This window comes from Balearica regulorum, chromosome 10 (assembly GCF_011004875.1).
Source record: "Balearica regulorum gibbericeps isolate bBalReg1 chromosome 10, bBalReg1.pri, whole genome shotgun sequence".
In the NCBI taxonomy this organism is placed as follows: domain Eukaryota; kingdom Metazoa; phylum Chordata; class Aves; order Gruiformes; family Gruidae; genus Balearica; species Balearica regulorum.
The window spans coordinates 8,066,691-8,090,161 of NC_046193.1; the positions used below are offsets into that span (position 1 = coordinate 8,066,691).

Here is a 23,471-nt window from a genome sequence, read left to right on the forward strand (position 1 = left end):
TGGTACTGACAAGCACCACAAGTTGGAGGACCGCATGCCCAGCCCCTGCCTGCCGCCACCACGGGCATCCACGGCTCCACCGGGCTGGTGCCTCGTGGGGTTTGCTGTTGGTACCACTCAGACACTTGTGCAAAAGCTCCGTCCATCTTTATTCAGAGACAAACGGCCGACTGGTCCCAGAAGCTGTTGGTCAGGGGTCTGTGAGCGTGCCGCAATGCCGACCCTGGCGGGGTCACCTTCAGTGGTGTCCAGAGGGCCGGGGAGGCCGTTTGGGTTGAGGCTGGAGGGCAGCTGCAGGGTAGTTAGGGTTGGGCGGGGGGGGGGGGCGGGCGCCATGGGGACCATGGGGAGCCGAAGCGTGCTGGTTTGCCAGGCAGGAGCACTGGATGCTGGCTTTCAGTCCAACTCTCAGGGCTGCCAGGGCGGCTGGCCCAGCTGGCGATGCTGCTCTGGCTCTTCTTTTTAGAGACGCTTCATCATCAATTTCATGCCAGTTACCAGCGGGCCTCCGTAAGCGTCCATGGCAAGCCTGTGGAGAGAGGAGGCTGCTGAGGCCCTGAACTCCAGTCAGAGCGAGCTCCTGAGAACGCTGCCCAGGAATTAAGTTCAAGCATCTGACAGCAGCAGCAGAAGCCTCGGCAGAGTTTGTTCGCCAACCACTAATTCGCCGCTCCACAGCAGCCTGGCGAGAAAAGCTTCGTGGCTATGAGCAGCCACCTGAGGAAGCAGCGCGCATATGTGCGTGCGTGTGTGTGGAGAAGTAAATCAACGACTCACTCTTTTATCTTCTTCCGCTGCCAGCGGATGACAATACAGCACACCACTATGATAACTGGCACGGCAATCACGCCTGCTGCTGTGCCTATCATACAGCGCCTTCGCACATCTTGGGGGCATAAAACACCTGCGGTCCTCTGGGGACGGTCAGCACTTGCGATTCTCTTTCTGTCCACATCTGGAGGAGGAATTCAGGATGTTAGTCCGTCCTGTGCACCACTGGTGAGCTTGCAGCACCTCTCTTTGATACGGCCAGCTTTTGGGACGTGTCTCCCACTTGGGGACCCCAGCGAGACTGCTCAGTACCTGAGTCCGCTCGAATAAAATCGTATCTGCTGGCCTGGTGGTCTTCTCCGGACTCTGACAGCACTGCCAAAAAGCAGAGATGACAGGTAAAGCCTGAGGTGCTGACGGGACGTGCAAGAGCGGGCGCTGGGGGAAGAGCCTGCTGAGACACAGCCATCCTGAGGGCTGGCACCGGCTGACCGCGGGACAGCAAGTACCTGGCGTGCCGGCGCCTTGCATTGCCTGCGCTTCGTCGGGAGGGACTGGCAGGGAGCCGCTGCTTCCGTCTGGAAACAAGAGCTTCTTCACAGCCTCTCGGTCCGTCTCTTGAGAAAGCAAGCAGGACAGCTGGATTAGATGGAACTGTTCCCCATCAGGGAGATGGCAGCATCAGGAGGCAAGACTTCTCAAAGACACCGATAAGGTTTAGGAACGAGGCCCGGGCTTTTGGGGCTGTGCCTGGTCACTACTCCAAACCACAGTCACACCTGACCTGCCGGCAGACCAGGAAATGGCGTGTGATCTTCTGGCTTGCCTTGCACGTAGGGCGTTTTGGGCGAACGGCAAGGGGATGATGCTAAGTGCCTTCCTCCTTCAAAGAGGACGGGAAGAAGCTGCAGCCAGGCCAGCCGGGGAAACAGCCCTTCTGAGAAGGGCCCTCACGCCCTTCCCTGTGAGCACCAGCAACAGGCACATTCGTCCCATCCCAGCTCTCAATCTGCAGACGGGAAATCGAGCGCAGCCCAAAAAGCCTGCTGAATCAGCGCAGGCCACAGCGTCTCCAGACGTGTATCTAAAACTTCCGGCTGCCCAGTCTCACAGCTAAGGCAGAGTGAAAAATACCCACCGTGTCGTCTCTCCACTTCATCCAGCATTTTCTTCAGGAGTGGAGATGGCTCCGGGCGCTTTTTTCCTCCTTCAGGTTGGTGGTACCGCGCTCTCGGAGGACCTTAACAGAACGTATTTGGTTCAATTTCACAGGACTAAATTATGGAAAACCAGTGCTTAGCCTGTGAGGTCAGCAGAGACAGACTGACTCACCCCTGTGGTGCCAGCCGGCCTGTGGCACAGCATCCAGCCGAGGAGCCGGAAAAGTCCTTCCCTCGGGCACGTCTGTAACTGAACAGGCAGAGAAGCTTCCATCATGGATTGCCAGCTGCATCGGCAGAACTGACCGGCAGAAGCGGTGAGGGGATCACGCGAGGAGGGGGCACACGCGTGCAGGGCTCCATCCTCACAGCTGCAGAGGCGCCCGGCTGGCTGACCTTTGGGCTTTGGGCTGGCAGCTCTCAGAGGGAGGGAAAAGCCACAACGTACCCATGCGATCTGCCGGAGCCTCGCTCCTGGAAGCCAGCCGCGAAGCGGGATCACCTTCGCCCGCAGGCACAGCTGCAAACAAGCGCAGGACAGAACAGCTCCCGTGACACAGTTTAAGACGATACTTCTCATCAGAGTTGTGCAGGCGAGTGCAATGCAAAGAGGGGGGCACTCCACGGCACTCGTCTCTGGGGGATTGCTCTCAGGCTCAAGGAAAGGGACACTGAGAACTTACTTACCTCCAGGGTGCTCCAAGGGCTCCAAATCAACATCCAGCCGAGAAGCACCATTGTTGGCATCCTCATCTAGAAGCAAGCACAGATGAGAAACGTTTCCGTTGCACTTTGGGATGCACTGCTGCCTCAGTGAATTCCAGGCTCTGGAAGGGGCTCAGGTAACAAGGTGGGAGCCAGACGAAGGTCCGGCTTGGCAAAGGTGCAGAGGGGCCTGGTGGCCTCTTGACTGGCTCCTGGCAGCTCTCCACACACTCTTGCCAGGCCATCTGCAACAGCCTGGAGGAGCGGATGGACCAACATGCGGCCCCTGGGGGCTTTCTTTCCGGGAGAGCTCTCACGCACACAGCGGAAACCCTCGCTAAAGCACTGGAGGAAACAAACCAGCACCCACGCGTCTCGGGGAGAGGAGCCCACTGGCCCGTGAAAGGCTGCACCAGCGCCGCCTGCTTACCTGCTCCCTGTGCTCGCCATGGAGCAGCCCGGGCAGCCCTGGCATGCAGGGCCACCAGGAGGAGGAAGACGAGGAGAAGGCGGTGGGTGGGGGCCATGCTCCCCCGCACTCTCACAAGAACACTGCTGCTGCTGCTGCTGCTGCAGTAGTCGGGGGCCAGAGGCTGAGCACTCAGTTTATATGGCTGATGCGGCACTGCTGGGCTCTGTGACATCACAGCCCCACTGTGACCTCATGGCTGGGCCAAGGCTGCGTGGGGAGAGCTCTCAGGGTGCTGGCAGAGAGCCGCTGGAGCACAGCTGCCCTCATGGGGAGGGGAGCACGTCCCGCTGGGCAGCTCCGTCCAAGGGCTGGGACACAGTCCCACCGGGCTGAGCCCACAGCTCTGCCGTTTTCCGGGCACTGTCATGGGGGTACGAGGAGCTTGCAGGCCCCAGAACAACAGGGAACCACAGACGAGGGATTTCGGGCCCAGCGAGAAGCAGCAGCCCAGCCACTCGAGACCGAAGGAGCTCTCCCTTATTGCAGGTGCCGTGGCGTGACGTGTCTGGCCTCAGCCTGTCCGTGCACGAGTTAGTGCGCAGTCAGTGACCTGAGAGTCACTTTCCTTGCCAGTTAATGAACAAACAAGGGACTGGCAGGGGGTGGGAGAGACACAGGCCTGGTGCATACCCTTGCTTCCGCACAATTCTTCTGTTTGAGTAGTCTAAATAGATCCAAGGTGTACACTGGGACGTCTTGCTCTCGGGAGAATTACTGACCTCCTCGGGTGCTGTTACCAGCAGCTCATGAGGCTAAAGGGTGAGTGATTTTGAAGATTGTCCATTCTGTCACATCCATTTTCAGCTCCTTTCGGGAATTCCCTTGTTATGAATGCAAAAACATTTGCCCTGCTCCCAGATGGCTGCGAAGGAGGAAGGGCAAGGCTTGCTGGGCCAGGGATGCGAGCAAGGGGCTGCTGGCTGCCTGAGAAATGGAGAGCAGTGAGCTACACCCAGCCGCTCACCTGGCTGAGCCCACAAATCCTGCAGCAAGCACGTGGGATCAGTGCAGGGTCTGGGGGCACGCTCCCCCATCTACCGCCCTGACCGGTCTTCCAGGAGCAACCTGCAACCAAACCCGCTCAAAATGAGCGCTTTTCTTCGTCATCCTCCCCCTTCCCTGGGGTCTCTTCCCGCCTCCATTCTTCTGGCCTCGCGGTGGGGCTGGAAGCGCCTGCGGAGGCAGAGCGGAGCACAACGCTCCCTGGCAAGCACAGGGAGCCCGAGACACCATTCCCTGCTCCAGCTGATCCTCCCTCGATAGGGCCCCTTTCCTGAGCGCACAGGCATCGCAAAGGATGTCAGTATTCAATCCTCACCTTTTGGGGAGGACTTTTGTGGCAGGGCCAGTCTTCTCTTTGAGAGACAACTACCGGAGCTGACTTCCGCTGCTGGCAGGGCCTTGGCCCCAGAATGCAAGCGGACACCATCTTCTGGGGTCTTTAAAGAATAAAGCCCAGCTTTGCAAAGCTACTGGGGACAAAGCGCAGCTCTCCCTCAACACCTCAGCTGTGTCCTAACCCATGTGTCAGTGGTGGGTCCGTGGGGAAGCCGGGTGCGAGGGCTGTGGGGAGGCCGACCTTGCCAGTTTGTAAGGCAGGAGCGCTTGCTGCTTGCTTTTGGTCCTCCTCTCAGGGCTGCCAGGGTAGGTGACCCAGCGGGTGATGCTGCTCCAGCTGATGGTGGTGTTCGGGCACGAGGGCCGAGTGGATGCCGGGTGTGAGGCTCACGTAGATGCCGGGCGCGGGGGCTGTGGGGATCCTGAGAGTGCTGGTTTGCCAGGCAAGAGCTCTGGCTGCTGGCTTTCGGTCCACCTCTCAGGGCTGCTGGGGCAGCTGGTCCAGCTGGCGATGCTGCTCCAGCTGATGGTGGTGTCCGGATATGAGGGCTGTGTAGAGGCCAGGTGCGAGGGTCGAGTGGAGTCCAGGTGCAAGGGCCGTTGGGGCCGTGGGGAGCCCGAGCACGCCGGTTTGCCAGGCAGGACTGCTGGCTGGTGCCTTTCGGTGCAGTTCTCAGGGCTGCTTGGGCAGCTGGTCCAGCTGGCGATGCTGCTCCGGCTGATGGCTCTGTCTGCCCATGATGGCTGTGTTGAGGCCGCATGTGGGGGCCGTGGGGAGCTCGAGCACGCCGGTTTGCCAGGCAGGAGCCCTGGCTGCTGGCTTTTTGTCCAGCTCTCAGGGCTGCTGGAGCAGCTGGTGCAGCTGGCGATGCTGCTCCAGCTGATGGCCTGTCCGGGCACAAGGGCCGTATGGAGGCCCGGTGCAAGGGCCGTGGGGAGGCTGAGCACGCCTGTTTGCCAGGCAGGAGCGCTGGCTGCTGGCTTTTTGTCCAGCTCTCAGGGCTGCAGGGGCAGCTGGTCCAGCTGGTAATGCTGCTCCGGCTGATGGGGCTGTCTGGGCACGAGGGCTGTGTGGAGGCCGGGTGTAAGGGCTGTGGGGGCCGTGTGGAGCCTGAGCACTGCAGTTTGCCAGGCAGGAGCGCTGGCTGCTTGCTTTCGGTCTAGCTCTCAGGGCTGCCGGGGCAGCTAGTCCAGCTAGCAATGCTGCTCCGGCTGATGGGGCTGTTCGGGCATGATAGCTGTGTGGAGGCCTGGCACGGGGGCCGTGGGGGCCGTGGGGAGGCCGAGGGTGCCGGTTTGCCAGGCAGGAGCGCTGGCTGCTCTCTTTGGTGCAGTTCTCAGGGCTGCCGGGGTCCAGCTGGCGATGCTGCTCCGGCTGATGGTGGTGTCCGGGCACGAGGCCCATGTGCACACTGGGTGCGAGGGCTGTGGGGGCCGTAGGGAGGCCGAGCGCGCCGGTTTTCCAGGCAGGAGTATCTGACAGCAGCAGCAGAAGCCTCGGCAGAGTTTTTCGCCAACCACTAATTCGTTGCTCCGCAGCAGCCTGGCGAGAAAAGCTTCGTGGCTATGAGCAGCCACCTGAGGAAGCAGCGTGTGTGTGTGTGCGCGGAGAACTAAATCAACGACTCTTGTTTTTCTTCTGCCGCCGCCAATGGATCCCGATACAGCACACCACTATGATAACTGGCACAGAAATCACGCCTGCTGCTGTGCCTATCATACAGCGCCTTCGCACATCTGGGGGGCGTAAAACACCTGCGGTCCTCTGGGGACGGTGTAGCGGACCGCTACTGTATTGTAGCCAAAAAGAAAGGCCTGTAACAAAGGCCTGCTTATATTATACATAATAAGAAAATGTAGCCAAGAAGAAAGGCTTGTAATGAAGGCCTACTTGTACTATATGTGATAAGAAACTATTCATTATTACTTTAGATAGAAGGCTAACAATTCTTAGAATGAGCACCTGCTACACATCATGAGAAAAAGGAGGAGCTACAAGACACTTCAAGGTTCTTATGTACATACTTTGCAGAAAGGGAGGACATTAATTGCCTCCAGCAACATCCTTATCTTGCTGAGACGTATAGCAAGCAATTACCAACACCGAAATGCTGAGAAACTAGGGGAAAGGTAATTTGGGCCAGGGTCCTCATGACCACCAACCCATATGATAGAGGGAACTAACACTTAAGGGAAATAGCAGGACCATTAACTAGCTTAAGCCACATATCTAGTAATCTTAACCCTTACGTAAGATGTTTTAACAAGAACTAGCGTAAGGAAGGGTCAAGATGACCCTTCATTCTGCTTGCATTTTTGTAACCAATCACAAGGTAAAGAGGTAGTAAATCAGAATGGAATGAACACGGAGGATTCTCTGCTAATTAGGAACCGGTCTGGGTAAGTGTTGTGGTGAAGGTGAAAAGTGCACAGTGAGGAAGACATACGGCCTTCATCCCCAAGACCCCGGCCCACGACCACCAAGAGGCACTGCACGTGCGCAGCTGAGAGGCGTTAAAGGCGGAGACAATGGACATGACCTCATTGTAATAAGACCGCCTTTCCACGGAAAGATCATGAATACGTATAGGCGCTTTTTGAATATGTAACATTTTGTTGTATAAAATTCAAAGGGAATTGCCGCAAGGTGCGCACGATTTTGGTGGGATGACCCCCCGTGCTGCCCAGCGCTGAATAAACATACCTACTTTACAACTTTCCCAGTTGTGGAGTCCGATTTTCCGCACATCACAAACCACGCTGCACCCCCGCACAGGGCACCCCCCGTCACTCCAAACCACAGCGCACCCACGCGTGGTGCACAGCCCGGCCCGGCAGCACCCAGGCGATCAGTGCCCCCGTCCCTCCCGAACACACGGCCCTGCCACTGATCTCATCACCGACCCGTTACTGACCCCGTCACCGACCCCTTCATTGACCCACCACTGACTCCATCACTGACCCAGGACCGGACCCCTCTCCTCCTGGCCGTTCCCCTCCTTCTCCCCCCGCTCCCCCGGCCCCGTCCCGCCCGTACCGATTTGCCGGCCCCGCCGCCGCCGCCGCCGCCACTTCCGCCGCGGAGCGCTCACTTCCGCCGCCGCCTCGTCTTGGCGTCCCAACCGCGCGCCCTGGCGGCCGGAGGCTAGGGCCCGCCGCACTCCGTGTGCGCATGCGCGGGGCGGCGAACCGCGCGGCCCGGGGCCCGGGGCCCGGCACCCAGCTGCGGCGGGGAGTCTGGCGGGTCCGCCGCTGTGGCCTGCCCCGCTGCTCCCGCTGCCCACGGGCCCCTCGCCCCCCCCCTCCCGCCCGTCCTCACACCCCCACCTCTCTGTGCCCACACCGCCCTCGGGGCACCGCCGCCGCCCAGCGCCCGGGGCCGGTGCCCCTGCTCCCCCTCGGTACGGCTCGGCAAGCCCGGGCTGGGTCCGGCGGGGCCGTGAGCCCCGCGGAGGGGAACCGGGGGGAAGTCCCCCGTCCCTCGTGCCAGCCGGGGGCTGGCGGAACTCTCCCGCGTACCACGGCAACCGTAACCGGGGGACCCAGCCGACCCCAACAGTCGCGGATCAGCGCGGCTGCGGCCGAGCGCACGGCAGGGCGTCCGGTGTTCCTGTGCGCCCACCGGCTTCCCAGCGAGGGCAGCTCCTCTCCAGCCTCGTGGGGAAGAGCCTCGGTGTGCCGGGGGCTGCTCCCCGGCTCAGCCCGGCCCCAGGTGGCGGCGGCGGCACCGTGACCCCGGAGCCGGGGCACCGGGCACACAGGGGTCCCTGCGGCGAGGGGTGGTGGCCGCGGTGCAGGTGAAGCCCGGCTTCGTCGCGGGAGGAGGAGGAAATCAGTCCTGTCCCCCCACCAGGAGCAAGAAGAGGTCCGTGGGGCTCTGGGGCAGCAGGAGGCGTCCTGGGGGGTCAGGGCACTGGGGGCGCTGACATCGGGGCCCTTTGTGACACGCTGTGTCACCCGGTCCTGCCCTCACAGTCTGGGAGGACGGTGTTGGGACAGGCTGGGAGTGAGGACACACACCCCACCCCACTCCTGGCACAGCCACCTCTGCCCCACCATCCCTGGGGGGGTACGGCGTCCCCCTCGCCCCGTTCCTCCTTTGCTCCCTCCTTCCCGCAGGATGCTGGGGATACCCCCTGCTAAACCCAGGCAGGCCTGGGAGGAGGACAGAGCCGTCCCAAATCGCAGCTCCAGGCTGAAGCCCGACGAGACATGCCAGGTCCAGCCACTGCGGGCGGGTGAGTGTGTGGGCGCTGCGGGCTGCCCACCCTGCCCACCCTGCCCTGTCCCAGGCTCGCATCCCCCAGCCAGGCTGGCATCGGGGCTCCCCCGGTGCAGCGGCCAGGGAGCCAGCTTTGCCACGGCATCCCGAGACAGGGACCCCCCTGCCTCCCAGTGCCAGCACATCCCTCACCCGGGCACGCCGGGGCCCCCTCCCCACGCTGCCCCCCCAGCATCACACCCTCATCCCTGGGGTGCACAGGGGAAACCAGTGTCCCAGCCTTGAGCCAGGGCTGGTGACACCCGCAGGAGCTGGGCAGAGGACTCAGGTTTTGCCCCCTGCCTGCCCCCCAGCCCCACCTGCTCTCTCTTGGGCAAACCTGTGCTACTTCACCTTGGCTGTGCCCAGGGACGAAGAGAATGCCCTGAAAGTCATCCGAGCCTTCCTCAGGATCGTACCAAAGGTATCTGTGCCCGCTTCGACCAGGCTGCACCTGCACCTCTCAGCCGGTCTTTCTGCCCCTGTGCCACGCTCAGAAGCTGTCAGGGGCTGTCCTGGAGCCCTCCCGCCCCCAGCTGTCTCTTCCCCCTGGCGCGGTCTGCCCATCCGTCCTCTCCCTGGCTGGCAGGAAGAGACCCAGAAGCTAAAGTTCCTGGCCTCGATCTGCACCATCTGCAAGATCACCGTCACCAACTCCCCTGTGTGGGACGTACTTCACTTCTGCCAGCTGGAAGTGGTGGAGGCCATCAAGGTGAGGGGACAGCTACCCAGGCAGGGGCAGGGGCAGCGGCACAGCCCTGGGGGGAGGAGAGGGCTCGGCTGGGCAGGGGCATGCAGATGAGCGCTGTGCCAGGTCTCCATCCTTGGAGACGCTCCAAAGCCACCTGTGTGGCCTGGTTGGAGCCGGTGCTTGGACCCAGTGATGTTTGCAGGTCCCCCAGCCAGCCTGCGGCTCTGTGATGGGCACAGCCCTTCCCGACATGGGGCTTGGGACTGCTGGGTGGGGAGGGGAGGGGGTGGCAGGATGGGGGCACCCAGGCTCTGCCAGCCCCGCGGACTCTTGCTGGGCAGAGACTGTCCTGTCCTGACCCATCCCAACCTCCTGTGCTCCCAAGGTGCTGCTGCAAGAGGAGCCCACTGTCTTCCTGGGCACCATGGTGCAGCAGCAAGCCCTGCTGGCCATCACTTCCATGAGGTACCTCCTGCCCCAGCACCCAGCTTGGCCTCCCTGGTGCTGGGTGGCCCTGAGGGCACCGGTCCTAGGTGGGGGGCATCCCCAGTCCTGAGTCCAAGAGGAAGGCAGACATCAGGGCAGGGGGTTCCACGGGGTTTTCCCCCCAAAGGCAACTGTCCGTGCCATGGGGGGTTGAGATGTCGCCTGCGGCATGGGGATCAGCCCAGGTCTCCAACCCTGGGGTCTGCCTCCTCCTTGCTGGGTCCGAAGAGCACCTCTCTGTCCCTGCAGCAGAGCGGGGCTGCTTCTACAGGAGACCACCAGCCTCCTCCAGGTCTGCTTCTGCAGCATCTTCCACCTGCCTCCGCAGGAGGACACCAAGGGCCCCAAGACTTTCCCCTACTCCAAGGTATGTCAGGAGGCAAACCATGGGGAGCTCCCCTGCCCCGAGGTGCCTTCCTGGGCACCGCAGGGCCATGGCTGTCACCCCTGCCAGGCTCCCAGGGCTGCCCCCAAGACTCTGTCCCCCCTTGCAGACCCTGGCTGCGATGGACAGCATGCTGCAGGCACTGGTGCACAGTGCTGGCACCCTTGGCATCGTGGAGCTGCAGAACATTTTGCAGGTCTGGCCTTGGCACAGGGTCCCCATGGGCAGTGATCCCCGGCTTGAGCAGTGACCCCCCAGCACCTGGTGCAAGGAGGGGGCAGGGAATGTCCCTCCTTCTCTGCCATGTCCCCTCCACCAGCCCCCTGCCTTCTTGCTGCTGCCAGAGCCCCTTCTCCTCCTGCCCCAGCCCACCAACCCCTGCAGCCTTGCCCGCTGCCCGTCTCCAACACTCCCTCCCAGACGGACCTGCCTATCTGGCAAGGGCAGCCCAGCGCTGGGGCTTTTCCCCTCCAGCTTCCCCACGGGCCATATCCCAGAGCCCCCGCCACAGGTCCCCAGGGAGGTGGTCACCCCAAAGCCTTGGACTCCTTGGGTGGGGGGTGGAAGGATGTTTTTGGGGGGATAGCGAGTGGAAGGCAGCAGAGGCAGCAGCAGGAGTGGGATGCGGCGACCTGCCTGGCCGCAGCGGGTTGCTGCAAGGGGCAAGAAGCACACGTGCCCCATCCCAGGCACTGCCCTGGAGCAAACCTGGCGTGCTGTGCTGTGCCATGCCACTTCCCTGGCACACCAGCAGCTTTTCTCCTCCCAGCTCCTGCTGTCCTTCACCGGTTCCCCTCTGGCAGCGGTGCGGGAGAGGGCCGTGGCACGCATCGCCAGGCTGGCTGATTTCATCACCACCTACCCCCTGCTGCAGGTACCGAGCTCCTCGTCTGGGCAGCCTCGTCCCTGTGCCCCTGAGCCCCAGCACCTCCCAGGGAAGCTGGGCACCCCGTCAGCAGGAGGTCGGGAGCAGGAGGCTTTGCCCTGCCCCTGTCCTGTCCATGCTGTCTCCCAGAGCAGGGCAGGGCTGCCCTGGGCTCCGGCAGGAACCTGGGTCCGGCAGCCCTGCCCTGCTCCGGGCTGCTGCCTGGCTGCTCTGGGAGCAGCTGGGGATCACCTCGTGCTCGCGCTCGCGCTGCCTCTCTTCCCCCAGGTCTGCCCCTGCTTTGCACAAGGCGTAATCCTCAGACATCCGTGCTCCAAGATACATCGCTTTAAGATGCTGGGGAAGCTGGTGGGGCACCTCACCCTCTGCTGCACCTGCAAGGACAAGGAGACCCGCCAAGAGGCTGCAGAGGCTCTCCAGAACCTGCACACCTTCATCCTGCAGCAGAGAAGTAAGAGAAGCTGTGTCAGGCTGGGTCCCCCCCCAGGCATGGGCAGCCAGGGGCCACTCTCCTCAGCAAAAGCCTGATCCAACCTGCCCGCCTGCAGTCTGAAAACCCATTTCCCCTTTCCCCACTTGCAATAGCCCTGGACCCTCCCTGGGTATCTGCTCCCTGGACCTGTTTGGGTGTCCTCTTTCTTTGCCAGTGACTTTTCAGCCTGACACTCTCAGACTGCACCTCCAGGTCTGCACCCTTTCTCTGAGCACCCTGTTTTTTCTCCTCCCCAGGCAAGTGGCCCTGGCTGCATGACTCGGTGCAGCAGCAGCTCCAGGAATGCTCGCAAGCAAGGCAGATCCGGCAGTTTTTGCAAACCGGACAAGTCATCAAAATCTTCTTGGTAAGAAGCGCCTTTGGCTCCTGGTCAGGGAGGTCAGCGTGAGTGAAGGGACACCCAGCACATGGGGATGATGGGGGCTCGCACTGTTCCTGAGCAGGGACGAGGCCAAGGCTTGACCCTCACCGTCGGTCTCCTCCCTAGTGCGGCCCGGCTCTGCGTTCCGTTCTCACTGCACAGCCCAGATGCTCTGGGTGATGCTCTAGGTGACAAATCTCCCTTCTGCTCCTTCATCCTGCAGATATTCACAAAATACCTCCAGCCCTCTGACCGGGTGGACATCATCCTCATGGCCATCAAGAACTTGAGAGACCCAAGAGCCTACAGCATCAAAGTGGCTGCCCACATGGTGGACGTCCTTGTGGCAGACTTTGCCTTCCAGTCGGGGCAGGTGAGTAGCCCGTGGGTGGCACGGCTGATGCTCCAGCCCACTGGGGGACCGTTGCTCCCCCAGCAATGTGCTTGTCCAGCACTGACACCGTCTCAAGCCGGCGTCCTGCAATGGGCACGGAAGCAGCTGCCAGTGGGAGACAGGGAAACGGCCGCGCTCACCCTGCTGACATCCCCACTCCCACTCGTGTCTCCCCTCCAGGTGCTGAACATCATGTGGGCCATCTACAGAAACTTTCCCTCCATCAAGGCGGCGGCAGCCCTCAACAGCTTGCACAAGGCCCTGCTGTTGCTGACGGACAAATCTACCAGCGAGGTGGTGTCCAGCCTGCTGCAGTGCTCCCCGATGTGCAGCAAGTACGGGGTCCGCCAGCCTTTGGGGCTCCTCTCACACTGGGAGAGGGGCCCCAAGACCCTCCCGAGGGACTTCAGCCTGGCCATCCTCTGAGGTGTCCCCACTGACAGAGCCCTGGGTCTCCACAGCGTTGCCGTGGCCATCTGGAAGGTGATATTCTCCGAGCCCCCAGTTGCGCAGAAGGTGCTGCAGGAGCTGGTCAGCATACTGATGAAGCAGTCGCTGCGCAAGACCTCCACCTCCACCAAGGACAACCCGCGCATCCTCTCCCTGGCTGTGAGTTGCTGGATGAGGCCTCGCTGACCTCCGGGGCTGCTCTCAGCTGTCCAGGGCCCCCCCCGCTTCCCTGCCCACCCCAAGTTTTGACCTTCCCAGGGCCACGGGGACATCTCGGTGTCTGGGTGTCTTCTGCAGGCAGCCAGGGCAATGAATGAGATCCTCCCGCAGTCCGTCTGCCTGCTGCAGGCAGTGGAAGAGATTTTCCCCCAGCTTTTCCTGGCACTGCTTTTCCAAGTGTCGTTCACCACGGAGCTGACGCTGCAGGAGGTGCACATCTTCTGGAGCGAGCCTCAACAGGACCTGCTCGCTCCCATCAGGTGCTCCATCCCTGTCCTCTCCCCCCTGCCAGCTACCCAGCACCAAGCCAGAGGGAGCTGAGCATTTCTCCTTGTGCAGGTCTGCAGTGCAGTCCATGAGACTGCTGCTCTGCAGGATGGGCTTTGAGAGCCATGTGCTGGCCATCGAGGCACAGGGTGGCTGGCATGCTCTGCTCAGCACCCAGACCCACCTCATGGGAGTGGTCACCGTGGCCAGGTGAGAGCCCCTTCTCCCCACTCCTTGGGAACCAGGCACCACATGCAACCCCCTCTCTTGGGGCTGATGGCAAGGGGGTCCCCATCGCTTGGAAAAAGTGCTGCAGACTGGTGATGTCCAGACTGGTGCAAACCCCAAAGAGATGTGCCCGCCTGGCTCAGGCCTGATGGTGCCTCCTTCCCCTTGCCAGGGAGATGATGAAGACCCCAAGATTCCTACGCTCCACCATCGTCTGCTATCTGGCAGAGCTTCTCGTTGTGGAGGACCCCAGCTGGGAGATGATCGCCATGGTCTTCCTTGTTGAGGTGAGCCTGCTGGCACTGCTCCAAGCTCCCTCCACCGCTTGGCTCTCCCATGCCCACCACTGCGGGAGGAGCTGGGGCAGTGGGTGGGCTCCGGTTGGTACCGTGGAGGAGCAGATGAGCAACCAGTCCCATGTGGTGTGGGGCACAGGGGCTCTCCGCAATCCCTGCTGCCTCTGTCCGGGCTTGGTCTCGCCCTGGCATCTTTTCCCTGAGCTGATGGTTAGAGCCAGCACCGTACCTCGCCAGCTCCTGCTGCGTGTGTTTCAGATGCTGGGCTGCACCGACCTTAACGAAGAGCTGGACCGTGTCCTGGCAATCTTCCCCACCTATCTGCAGAGCCAGTGCCTGGGGATGCCCAGACTGGCGCTCACGGGCATCCTCAGGCTCATCAAGAAGCCTGACATGGTGAGTAGGGCACAGCCGGGACAGCAGCCCCGGGGTGGAGCAGCGGGCGGTGGGTAACGTGGCAGCGCAGGCTTTTCTGAGTTTCAGGAGCTGTGCCGGCTGCTGCCAGCTCTCCTGCCTCCCCGGCCCTCTGCCTCACGGCTGTGCCGTGCAAGGAGAGAGGCACCAGTGCCGAGGGGAACGGGCTCCTGCTGCCAACTCGTCCCGGCAGGGGTCTGAGCCGGAGCGCGGGGTCTGCAGAGCCTGGCCATGGGGTGCTGAGCCCCAGGGGGCTGCTGGCAGCGCGGGCAGCTTTCCAGGCGGTGCCGGTGGCCCACCAGCCTGCCCAGGGGTTCTGGTGGAGAAGGGGGCAGCCGAGGGGCTGGCAAGGAACCAGCGCTCTCTGTCCTCCCCCTCTGCGCCCCGCTCTTCCCGTGGCCGTGCTGGTGAGCCCTGTCTGCGGGACCTTGCCCTCGTAAGCCATGCTGCCTGCCAAGAAGCCAGCGGGGAGGCTGGTGTTCGCGGAAAGGGTTTTCACCCCTGTGATCAGTTGCTGCTTTACAAAAAGGAGGTGACGTGTCTCACGCAGGCAAAGAAAACCCTCGTCTTGCTGCCGTACATCATGGAGCAGCTGCAGGGTGCCGACGATACCACTGCCGCGGCCCTGCCCGTGCTCTGCGAAATGCTCCAGCTGCTGGACAGGAAGACGGCCAGCCTCACCGCCCTGGCGCTGGCTGGCAAGCTGCATCCGTTCTTCAGCGACGTAAGGCTGGGGGAGAGCCCTGTGCCCCCTCACCAGGCACCTCTGTTTGCGCCTTCCACTGCAGCCCCCGTGCTCTGCGGGGGGACGCTTTGTCCTGCAGCCCCCACACCCCATCGCTGCCCTCAGCTGCTCTGTGCTGCCTCTCAAACCCTCCACGTGGCTCACCCTGGCTTGGCCTGCCTGCTGCGGGGGAAACGGTGGTGGCAGGATGGGGGCAGGTGTGCTGAGCCCCACCGATGTGCACCCTGCCCTGGCAGCATCCCCCAGCCCTCCGCAGGTTCTCCCTCTCCGGCCCCCAGCCCCGGGGACTCCAGCCCCCCCGGGGAGACCTTTCTGCAGGGCTGCATGCAGCCGTTCTGGGGATGTCCATCTCCACGTCAGCCCCTTGCTCGCCATAGGCTTGGGGCTGAGGTCCTCCTCCCCTCCTCCCCCAGGAGCTGGACACCACGCGGGAGCTCTCCATCCGTCTCTTCCAAAACACGATGGAGCTTGTGGTGGGCGCTGAAAAGAAGCTGATGAACGAGGAGGTGTGGGACAGCCTGCTGCCGCTGCTCTTGCACCTGCACGACCAGAACAAGAGTGTGACCAAGGTGCGATTCCCAACCTGACCAGTCCTTTGGGCAGGGCAACGCTGACACCGGACCCTTTCAAATATGTGTCACCGTGAGGTCTAGCTTGCCGAGTCCCTAGGACCAGGCAGAGCCCCCCTCCCTGCCCACTGCTGCCTTTCTCCTCCTGCCGCCCAGATGGATGGGGAGGTGGGTCCCTTTTCCACCCAGCTCCCTCTGCACAGCCCCTGGCATGGGTTCCTGCAGCCCCAGAGACTTGGCTATGGCTCCGCACCAGCTTGGGGCCACCAAGACCAAAACACTGAAGCTCTGACGGGCTTCCAGCCAGAGAGGGTGCCTGCCCTTATCTTCCCCTGGGGTGCTGAACCTGGTGGCAGCATCAGTCCTCAGCCGGTGCGTCTTCCCTGCACGGGCTGGGACAGGCTCTGAGCCCCGCCAAGAGGGGGGACACGGGGTCCTGTGCCCCTGGTGCTGGTGGTGGCATCTCTGCTGCTCCCTAGGCCTCCCAGGAAGCCCTCCGCAGCGCTGGTCGGTTCCTGAAGTGGGAGCAGCTGGCGCAGCTGGACGGGATTGAGCAGGGATGGAGGATCTGCGAGTGCCTGGTAAGCACAGCCCCAACGCCCCCGGGACCTGCCCTGCGCGAGCCCTGCCCCATGGCCAGCGGCGCGGGGTACACAGAGGGCTGTGCCCCCGTGGCTGCGCACACCTCCCAGGAGCAGGCTCTGCTCCAGGCTGTCCTCCCCCCTGGGGTCCCAAAGGGGACCCTGCCAGCAGGATGGCACCCCAGCGTCCCCAGGGATCCTGGTCAGGGGGATGGCCTGACTGGCGGGCAGCTCTGTGCCAGCTCTGTGCCCTTCTCCTCTCTGCAGCTGGCCAGGAGAAAGAGCAGGGCGAAGGACTACCTGCACCGGTGCCAGCCCTACCTGCAGAGCCCGCAGGAGCTCCTGCGGCGGGAGGCTGTCAGGTTCATCGGTGAGGCGCAAGCCCAGGGTCCCTTCCTCTCCCAGGGTCCCAGCACAGGACCTGTGGGGCACCCACTCCCACCCCTGTCTGCACAGGTGGGGCTGGCAGGAGGCTCGTCCATCCCCTCCCCGATGCTGCGCCCCAGGGTCAGCCCTCCCTGGGGAGCTGTGCGGCCAGGCGGGCTGGGCGGTGGGGTTCTTGATGGGCAGCGGGGTCCCCGACAGGGAGCGGGGTCCCCCGACACACTGTGTCCCCCGACACGCTGTGTCCCCCCAGGGCTCATCGGACGGCAGGTGGATGAGGACGGGAAGAGGGAGCACATCAGGGCAGGTGAGTGGGGGCAGTGGGGAAGAGGAAGGACCCCGGCATGGAGCTCCCCCCCACCCCAGGCGAGGGGGGCTCTGCTCCCAGGGCACCTAGGGGAGAGGGGTGTTTCGGGAGGGGGTTATTCCTGACCAGCAGCCTCCAGCCGAGCCACCTGCCCCCTGGCTCCCTCCTGGCCCTGGGGATCACGGGGTGCAAAGCGCCTGGCTGGAGGGGACACGGGGCGTTGGCCTCACCTCTGCTGCTTTGTCCTCGCAGTCCTTCAAAGTGCAAAGACAGACGTCAGCCCCCTGGTCTCCTCCCTGGCGACTCAGACGATCCTCATCCTCAGACAAGAAAGGCCAAAGTCAAGGTTTAAGCCGGCACTGCTGAAGTTACAGCTGCCAAGGGCATGGATGAGGCGGCGCTCGGCCCCCAGCAAGGACTCTGCTCGGACAGAGATGGAGCAGCAGCCCCAGCCCTAGGACGCTCTGCAAGCTGCAGCGTCTCCCCTTCCCAAAGTCTAATAGGAAAGTAGAGACCTCGGCCCCAGGGGAGCTGACATCCTCCAGGGAGCGGCAGGACAGCTCCGGGGGCACGGACGGACCGCCGGCGGCGGAGCCCCGAGGGGGCGGGGCATGGCCCGAGGGGGCGGGGCATGGCCCGAGGGGGCGGGCACAGCGCCGAAGGGGCGGGGCGGGGCCGGCGCGGAGTGAAGCACGTCCCTACCCGAGTGACAGCGCGGCCCGCCGCTTGGAGGCGGGGGCGGGGCAGGAGCGCGCTTCCGGGGAAGGGGAGGCGGGGCCGCAGGAGCGGCGGGGGCGGGGCCCGGCCGCCTGCAGTCAATCGGTGCGGGCGGGGGCGGGGCCTGGCCTCCAGCCGCCGGCGGGGCGGGGCGGGGCGGGCACCACGTGCGGCGGCAGCAGCATGGCGGCGGCGGCGGCGGCGGCGGGCGGCAGGAGGGGCAAGGCCCCGCGAGGGGCGGCGGGACGGCGGCGGCCGCGGGTGGCGGTACGGGCCGGGCCGGAGGGAGGCGGGGAGGGGAGGGGAGGGGAGGGGAGGGGAGGGGAGGGGGGGAGGGATCTCCGCCGCGGCGGCGGCGGCGGGGGTCTCCGCGCTCATCGCTCCGGTGCGTCCCGCAGGTCCCGGGCGCCGAGGGGAGGCCGCGGGCGGCGACCGGCCGGCCCGCTGACGAGGAGGTGTCCAGCGACTCCGAGCCGGAGAGGTAAGGGCTGCGCCGGGGGGGGGTGGCGGTGCCGGTACCGGTACCGGTGCCGGTGCTCACGCGTGTCCCCGCAGCCCGTCGTTGCGGCGGCGGAGGAGGAGGTGGAGGAGACGCCGCAGGAGAAGAAGCTGCGCCTGGCCAAGCTGTACCTGGAGCAGCTCCGCCAGCACGGTGAGTCCCGCCCGGCCCCTCGTACCGGTGCCCCGGCGGGGCGGCCCCGGGCGCTGAGCCCGGCCCTCATGCACCGTGTCCGCCGCAGAGGAGGAGCGGGCTGCCGCGGAGGAGGAGGAGACCCAGCCGGCGGATCTCATCGGCGACCGGCTGAAAGAGGACGTGGTGAGCAGGGGGGTGGGCACGTCCCCCCGGTGCCGGTGCCGGCGGCGGCAGGCTCTGTCCCCCTCCTGCGGGGCCGGGGCCGGGGCCGGGGCCGGGGCCGTCTCCGTCTCCGCTGAGCCTCCCGCTTCTTCCCCAGCTCGAGCAGAAGGGCCGGCTGCAGCGCCTGGTCGCCAAAGACGTAAGTGCCCGGTGCTGGGGGGGTGCTGGACCGTAGGTCCCGGCGTCGGGCGACGCTCTGGCGTGGTCACGCCGGCACACGGAGCTGCCGTGCTGGCGGTGGGACGGGGCCCTTCTCCCGCGTGGGGTGCCGGCTGCTGGCGCCCTGGGGAAGGGAGGGTGCCGTGCTCGGGTGCTCCCGTGCCCGGGGAAGGGATCGGGGCGGCCCGGCTCACGTCCCGCTCTCCCTGCAGGTGCAGCCTCCGGATCCAGCCAGCATCCGAGTGCTGCGGGGGCACCAGCTGCCCGTCACCTGCCTGGTCATCTCTCCGGATGACAGGTTCATCTTTTCCGCTTCCAAGGATGGCTCCCTCATCAAATGCAAGTGTTCCCTTGGGGCTGCCCCTGGCTGTTCCCCCAGCCTGAACCCCGTGGGGACCCTGCAGCAGCAGGACCGCGGGCGCCCGTGCAGGTGGCTTGGCCCTCGGTCCCTCCGGGGGCGTGTGTGTGGGCATCGTTTTGGGCTCTGTGGGAGGTGTTGGTGCTTTCCAGAGTGGTGGGAGGTTCCCGGGAGGTAACAGCGATGCCTTTCCCGCAGGGGAGGTGGAGAGCGGGAAGAGGCTGTGTGCGGTGCCCGGGGGCAAGAAGGGCACCGAGGAGCGGCACATGGGGCACGCGTCCCACGTCCTCTGCATGGCCGTCTCGTCGGATGGCAAGTACTTGGTACGGGGAGAAGGGGCTCGTGCCGCTGCGTGGGGCGGAGAGGTGGCTGTGGGGAATGCGTCTCTTCCCAGGGTCCTGGGGCACAGTGTCTCGTGCCCAGGTGTACCTCGCTGGGTTAAAGCAGCCCCTATCCCTGCTGGGGTCAAGAATGGGTCCCCGGGTTCCCCCACAGCGCATGGGGTGGCAGTGGAGGCTGGGGTGGGCCGCAGGTCCCCGAGGGGCAGGTCTCGGGCATCCCCTGCTGTCTGCCAGGCCACGGGAGACAGGAACAAGCTGATCATGATCTGGGATGCAGCCACCTGCAAGCGCCTGCACATCTTCACCGGGCATCGTGATGCCGTCTCGGTGAGTCAGAGGAATCGCCCGCAATGCCTGCGGGGCCGGGCGGCCGTGTCCCTGGTGCCCCTCACTGCTGTGCCCATGTCCGTCCATCTGCCCGTAGGGCCTGTCCTTCCGGAAGGGCACGCACCAGCTGTACAGTGCCTCCCACGACCGCTGCGTGAAGGTCTGGAACGTGGCAGAGAACGCATACGTGGAGACCTTGTAAGACCTGGGGGGGACACCCCGCTGACCCTGCCCCCATGGGACGTGCCGGCAGCCCCAGGGAAGGCGAGGCGGCAGAGAGCCGTGCCCCCGCTGCAGCTCTTTGCCATCTCCCCCTCCAGGTTCGGGCACCAGGATGTCATCGCAGGGCTGGACAGCCTGAGCCGGGAGTGCTGCGTGACGGCAGGGGGACGGGACGGCACCGTGCGGCTCTGGAAGATCCCCGAGGAGTCGCAGCTCGTGTTCTACGGGCACCAGTAGGTCTGGGGCGGGAGAGGGGCTGCGGGCAGGCGGGTCCGGCTGGGGCAGCAGCGTGTGGGTGCCAGGCATTACCAGGAGCCTGCCGGCACCCTGGGGATGCTGATGCCCCGGTGACACCTTGTCTCCTAAATAGGATCCCAACTGATGTAGCTGCCTCTTCTCTTCGTAGGGGCTCCATCGACTGCATCCAGCTCATCAACGAGGAGCACATGGTGTTGGGTGCTGATGATGGGTGAGCACGGGACCGGGGCAGTGCATGGGGTGGGCAGGGTGCCTGCGTGGCCCCCTCACCCCTCCCCTCCCTGGCAGGTCCGTAGCCCTGTGGGGGCTGACCAAGAAGAAGCCGCTGGCGCTGGCCCGGCAGGCGCACGGCGTGCAGGACGTCCGGGGCCTGCAGCAGCCGTACTGGATCTCGGCAGTGGCTGCCCTGCGCAACACTGACCTCCTGGCTACAGGTGTGTGGCAGCCACTTTGGAGCAGGCGTTTTGGGGTGCAGGGGGGCGCGTCCTGCTCCAAAGGTCGGGGTGCATGGCAGTCTCCTCTCTCCGCCCCAGGCTCCCACAGTGCCAGCGTGAAGCTCTGGAAGTGTGGTGAGGGATTTCGGAAGCTGGAGCCCCTCTGGGACATCCCCTTGGTATGGATGGGGAGGTTGGGGAATGCTGGAGCTGGGCTGGGGGGGTCTCTTGGCAGGGGCTCCCCTCCCTGGGTGGCAGGAGGAGGCTGTGGGAGCCCCTCACCTCTGCCCTGTCCCCGCCAGGTGGGTTTCGTCAACAGCCTCGCGTTCTCGGCAGCTGGCGACTTCCTGGTGGTCGGCCTCGGGCAGGAGCACCGGTACTGTCCCCCCTCCCTGGCCCTGCCTGGGGGCAAACCCCCACCTCCTTTTGGGCTCAGCAGAGGGTGATCTCCATCTCTCTCGTCTGCAGGCTCGGACGGTGGTGGAGAGTCAAAGAAGCCAAAAACAGCATCTGCATCATCCCCCTGAAGAAGAGGGCCTCAGCCCCCAGCCCCGAAGCCCCCGACAGCTCCTAGCCCCCTGGCCCCCAGCTGGGTCGTTAAACCCTGTCCCTGGAGCTGCACCCCGCGTCCTTCGTGCACCCACCTTCCTGTGGCCGGCAGGATGTGAGCAGGGGCTGTTGTGTGGTCCCTGACCCTGTTGGCCCCCGTATCGTGATGTGGCTCTGCCCTCTGCGAGGGTCTGCTCCCAAAAAACAAAAAACCCACTTTATTTACATAAATTACAAAAAAAAAAAAAAATATCACACTCTTGCTCACAGAAAAAAATCTACTCTTAAAAACTTGGTTGGGCTCAGCTACCTGGGTCCTGTTACTCACCCTCGGCCCCAGCTGGACCCCCCTGGGCTCTGCAGGGGCTGGGGGGCAGCGGGTGTTCGCCCCTGCTCCTGCCCCATCTCCCACAAGGGTGAGAAGCACTACGCACAGCGTGGGAGGGATGGAGGGGGCTTGGGCCCAGCCCCGCAGCGCTCGGCTGTTTTCCTGGGGCCAAAAACGAAGAGGAAAAGGTGAAACTGTGCAAAGCGCCCGAGGGAGGGTGACCCGGGGCACGGCTTGGCACAGGGGGGTGACGGGGCAAGGGCCTGCACCAGGAAAGCGGGGTGGGCGATGGGGCAGGGGCGAGGGCAGCGTGTGCCGGCACAGGGCTCGGCGGGGAGCGGGGGGGAGGCACAGGGCGGCTCGGTGCAAGCAAAGCGGGAGTTGCAACGAGGGGGTCGGGTCGAGCACCGCAGCTCGGTGCAAGGGATTTGGGATGTTCACCGTGGCTCAGTGCAGGGGACGAGGCAGGGGGCTTGCACTACAGTTTGGGGCAGGGACTGGGGGACATGCCCTACAGCTCAGTGCAAGGGATGGGGGGACATTCACCATGGCTCAGAGCAGGGGACGGGGTGGACACCACGGCTCAGTTAAAGGGATTTGGGATGTTCACCGTGGCTCGGTGCAGGGGACACGTAACGTGACTCAGTGCAAGGGGAGGGTGATGTGTACCGTGACCCAATGCGTGGGATGTGTAACTCGTGCCGGGGCAGGGGCTGAGCCCCCCGGCTGCCTCTGGCACCCGAGAAGCCCGTGCCGCGGGCACTGCTCTCTCTGGGGAGGGTGCTGGGGTGCAGTGCAGCCACGGGCAGAAGTGGCAGCACCACGGGCTGGCCCCTCCATCCTTCACAAGGATGACGTCGCGGAGTCCACCACCTCACAGCCATTGCACACTGTGGGCACGTACTGCGAGGCTGAGCCTGGCCGGGAAGGCAGCAGTCAGGAGCTGCAGAACATTTTGCAGGTCTGGCCTTGGCACAGGGTCCCCCATGGGCAGTGATCCCCGGCTTGAGCAGTGACCCCCCAGCACCTGGTGCAAGGAGGGGGCAGGGAATGTCCCTCCTTCTCTGCCATGTCCCCTCCACCAGCCCCCTGCCTTCTTGCTTTCACCCCTGTGATCAGTTGCTGCTTTACAAAAAGGAGGTGACGTGTCTCACACAGGCAAAGAAAACCCTCGTCTTGCTGCCATACATCACGGAGCAGCTGCAGGGTGCCGACGATACCACTGCCGCGGCCCTGCCCGTGCTCTGCGAAATGCTCCAGCTGCTGGACAGGAAGACGGCCAGCCTCACCGCCCTGGCGCTGGCTGGCAAGCTCAGCTCAGCCCACACTTTTCCCTTCAGGGGCCAGTCAGTGCCCCAAGGCCCCACCAGCACCCTCAGGCAGCTGATGCTTTTCCTTCCGTCTCCCTGGCTGGCATCCCGCCAGCACCCCTCTCCACTTGGGGGGCCCTTGGGTGCAGGGGGAAGCTCCCTTCATGCCTGCCCTCCTGCCCGCTTCTGCCTGCAGCACCCCGCCAAGCTTCGCCCACCCTAGTGCCCATTTCCACCCCATGCCTGCCCCTCTCCAGCCCCTGTCCAGGGATGCAGGGCTGCTCACCCTGCCCGCTGCTCCCGCTGCTCCCGCTGCTCCCGCTGCCCACGGGCCCCTCGCCCCCCCCCCTCCCGCCCGTCCTCACACCCCCACCTCTCTGTGCCCACACCGCCCTCGGGGCACCGCCGCCGCCCAGCGCCCGGGGCCGGTGCCCCTGCTCCCCCTCGGTACGGCTCGGCAAGCCCGGGCTGGGTCCGGCGGGGCCGTGAGCCCCGCGGAGGGGAACCGGGGGGAAGTCCCCCGTCCCTCGTGCCAGCCGGGGGCTGGCGGAACTCTCCCGCGTACCACGGCAACCGTAACCGGGGGACCCAGCCGACCCCAACAGTCGCGGATCAGCGCGGCTGCGGCCCGAGCGCACGGCAGGGCGTCCGGTTGTTCCTGTGCGCCCACCGGCTTCCCAGCGAGGGCAGCTCCTCTCCAGCCTCGTGGGGAAGAGCCTCGGTGTGCCGGGGGCTGCTCCCCGGCTCAG

The 23,471-nt window shown here is 64.5% G+C and overlaps 4 protein-coding genes across 4 annotated transcripts in view; 3 read left to right on the plus strand and 1 right to left on the minus strand.

Annotated features, from left to right (window-relative positions):
• Nucleotides 1-773: 773 nt before the first annotated feature.
• LOC142603224 (uncharacterized) lies at nucleotides 774-4,631 on the minus strand. Its single transcript, XM_075762598.1, has 8 exons — nucleotides 3,067-4,631; nucleotides 2,619-2,684; nucleotides 2,380-2,451; nucleotides 2,104-2,181; nucleotides 1,910-2,011; nucleotides 1,281-1,388; nucleotides 1,084-1,146; nucleotides 774-955 (listed from the first exon to the last, which is right to left on the minus strand). The coding sequence occupies exons 1-8, from the start codon at nucleotides 3,278-3,280 to the stop codon at nucleotides 774-776; spliced, it is 885 nt and encodes a 294-aa protein (XP_075618713.1). The 5' UTR covers nucleotides 3,281-4,631.
• A 10,289-nt stretch (nucleotides 4,632-14,920) lies between these two features.
• On the plus strand, nucleotides 14,921-17,321 carry LOC142603225 (maestro heat-like repeat-containing protein family member 6). The gene is made up of 6 exons (XM_075762600.1): nucleotides 14,921-15,001; nucleotides 15,436-15,591; nucleotides 16,071-16,172; nucleotides 16,440-16,542; nucleotides 16,810-16,863; nucleotides 17,116-17,321. The coding sequence occupies exons 1-6, from the start codon at nucleotides 14,921-14,923 to the stop codon at nucleotides 17,319-17,321; spliced, it is 702 nt and encodes a 233-aa protein (XP_075618715.1).
• A 402-nt stretch (nucleotides 17,322-17,723) lies between these two features.
• Nucleotides 17,724-23,471, plus strand: part of LOC104633658 (ribosomal RNA processing 9, U3 small nucleolar RNA binding protein) — a 9,174-nt gene continuing 3,426 nt past the window's right edge. Inside the window, exons 1-2 of the mRNA XM_075761976.1 lie at nucleotides 17,724-17,847; nucleotides 17,979-18,061. Coding sequence (XP_075618091.1) covers nucleotides 17,764-17,847; nucleotides 17,979-18,061 — 167 coding nt within the window. The 5' untranslated portion in view covers nucleotides 17,724-17,763. The remainder of the gene's footprint in view (nucleotides 17,848-17,978; nucleotides 18,062-23,471) is intronic.
• Nucleotides 18,539-21,277, plus strand: LOC142603137 (U3 small nucleolar RNA-interacting protein 2-like). Its single transcript, XM_075761967.1, has 11 exons — nucleotides 18,539-18,575; nucleotides 18,808-18,893; nucleotides 19,152-19,276; nucleotides 19,529-19,621; nucleotides 19,719-19,819; nucleotides 19,942-20,076; nucleotides 20,250-20,312; nucleotides 20,390-20,535; nucleotides 20,635-20,714; nucleotides 20,838-20,911; nucleotides 21,004-21,277. Exons 2-11 carry the CDS (start codon nucleotides 18,887-18,889, stop codon nucleotides 21,107-21,109), a joined length of 930 nt encoding a protein of 309 aa, XP_075618082.1. The 5' UTR covers nucleotides 18,539-18,575; nucleotides 18,808-18,886; the 3' UTR covers nucleotides 21,110-21,277.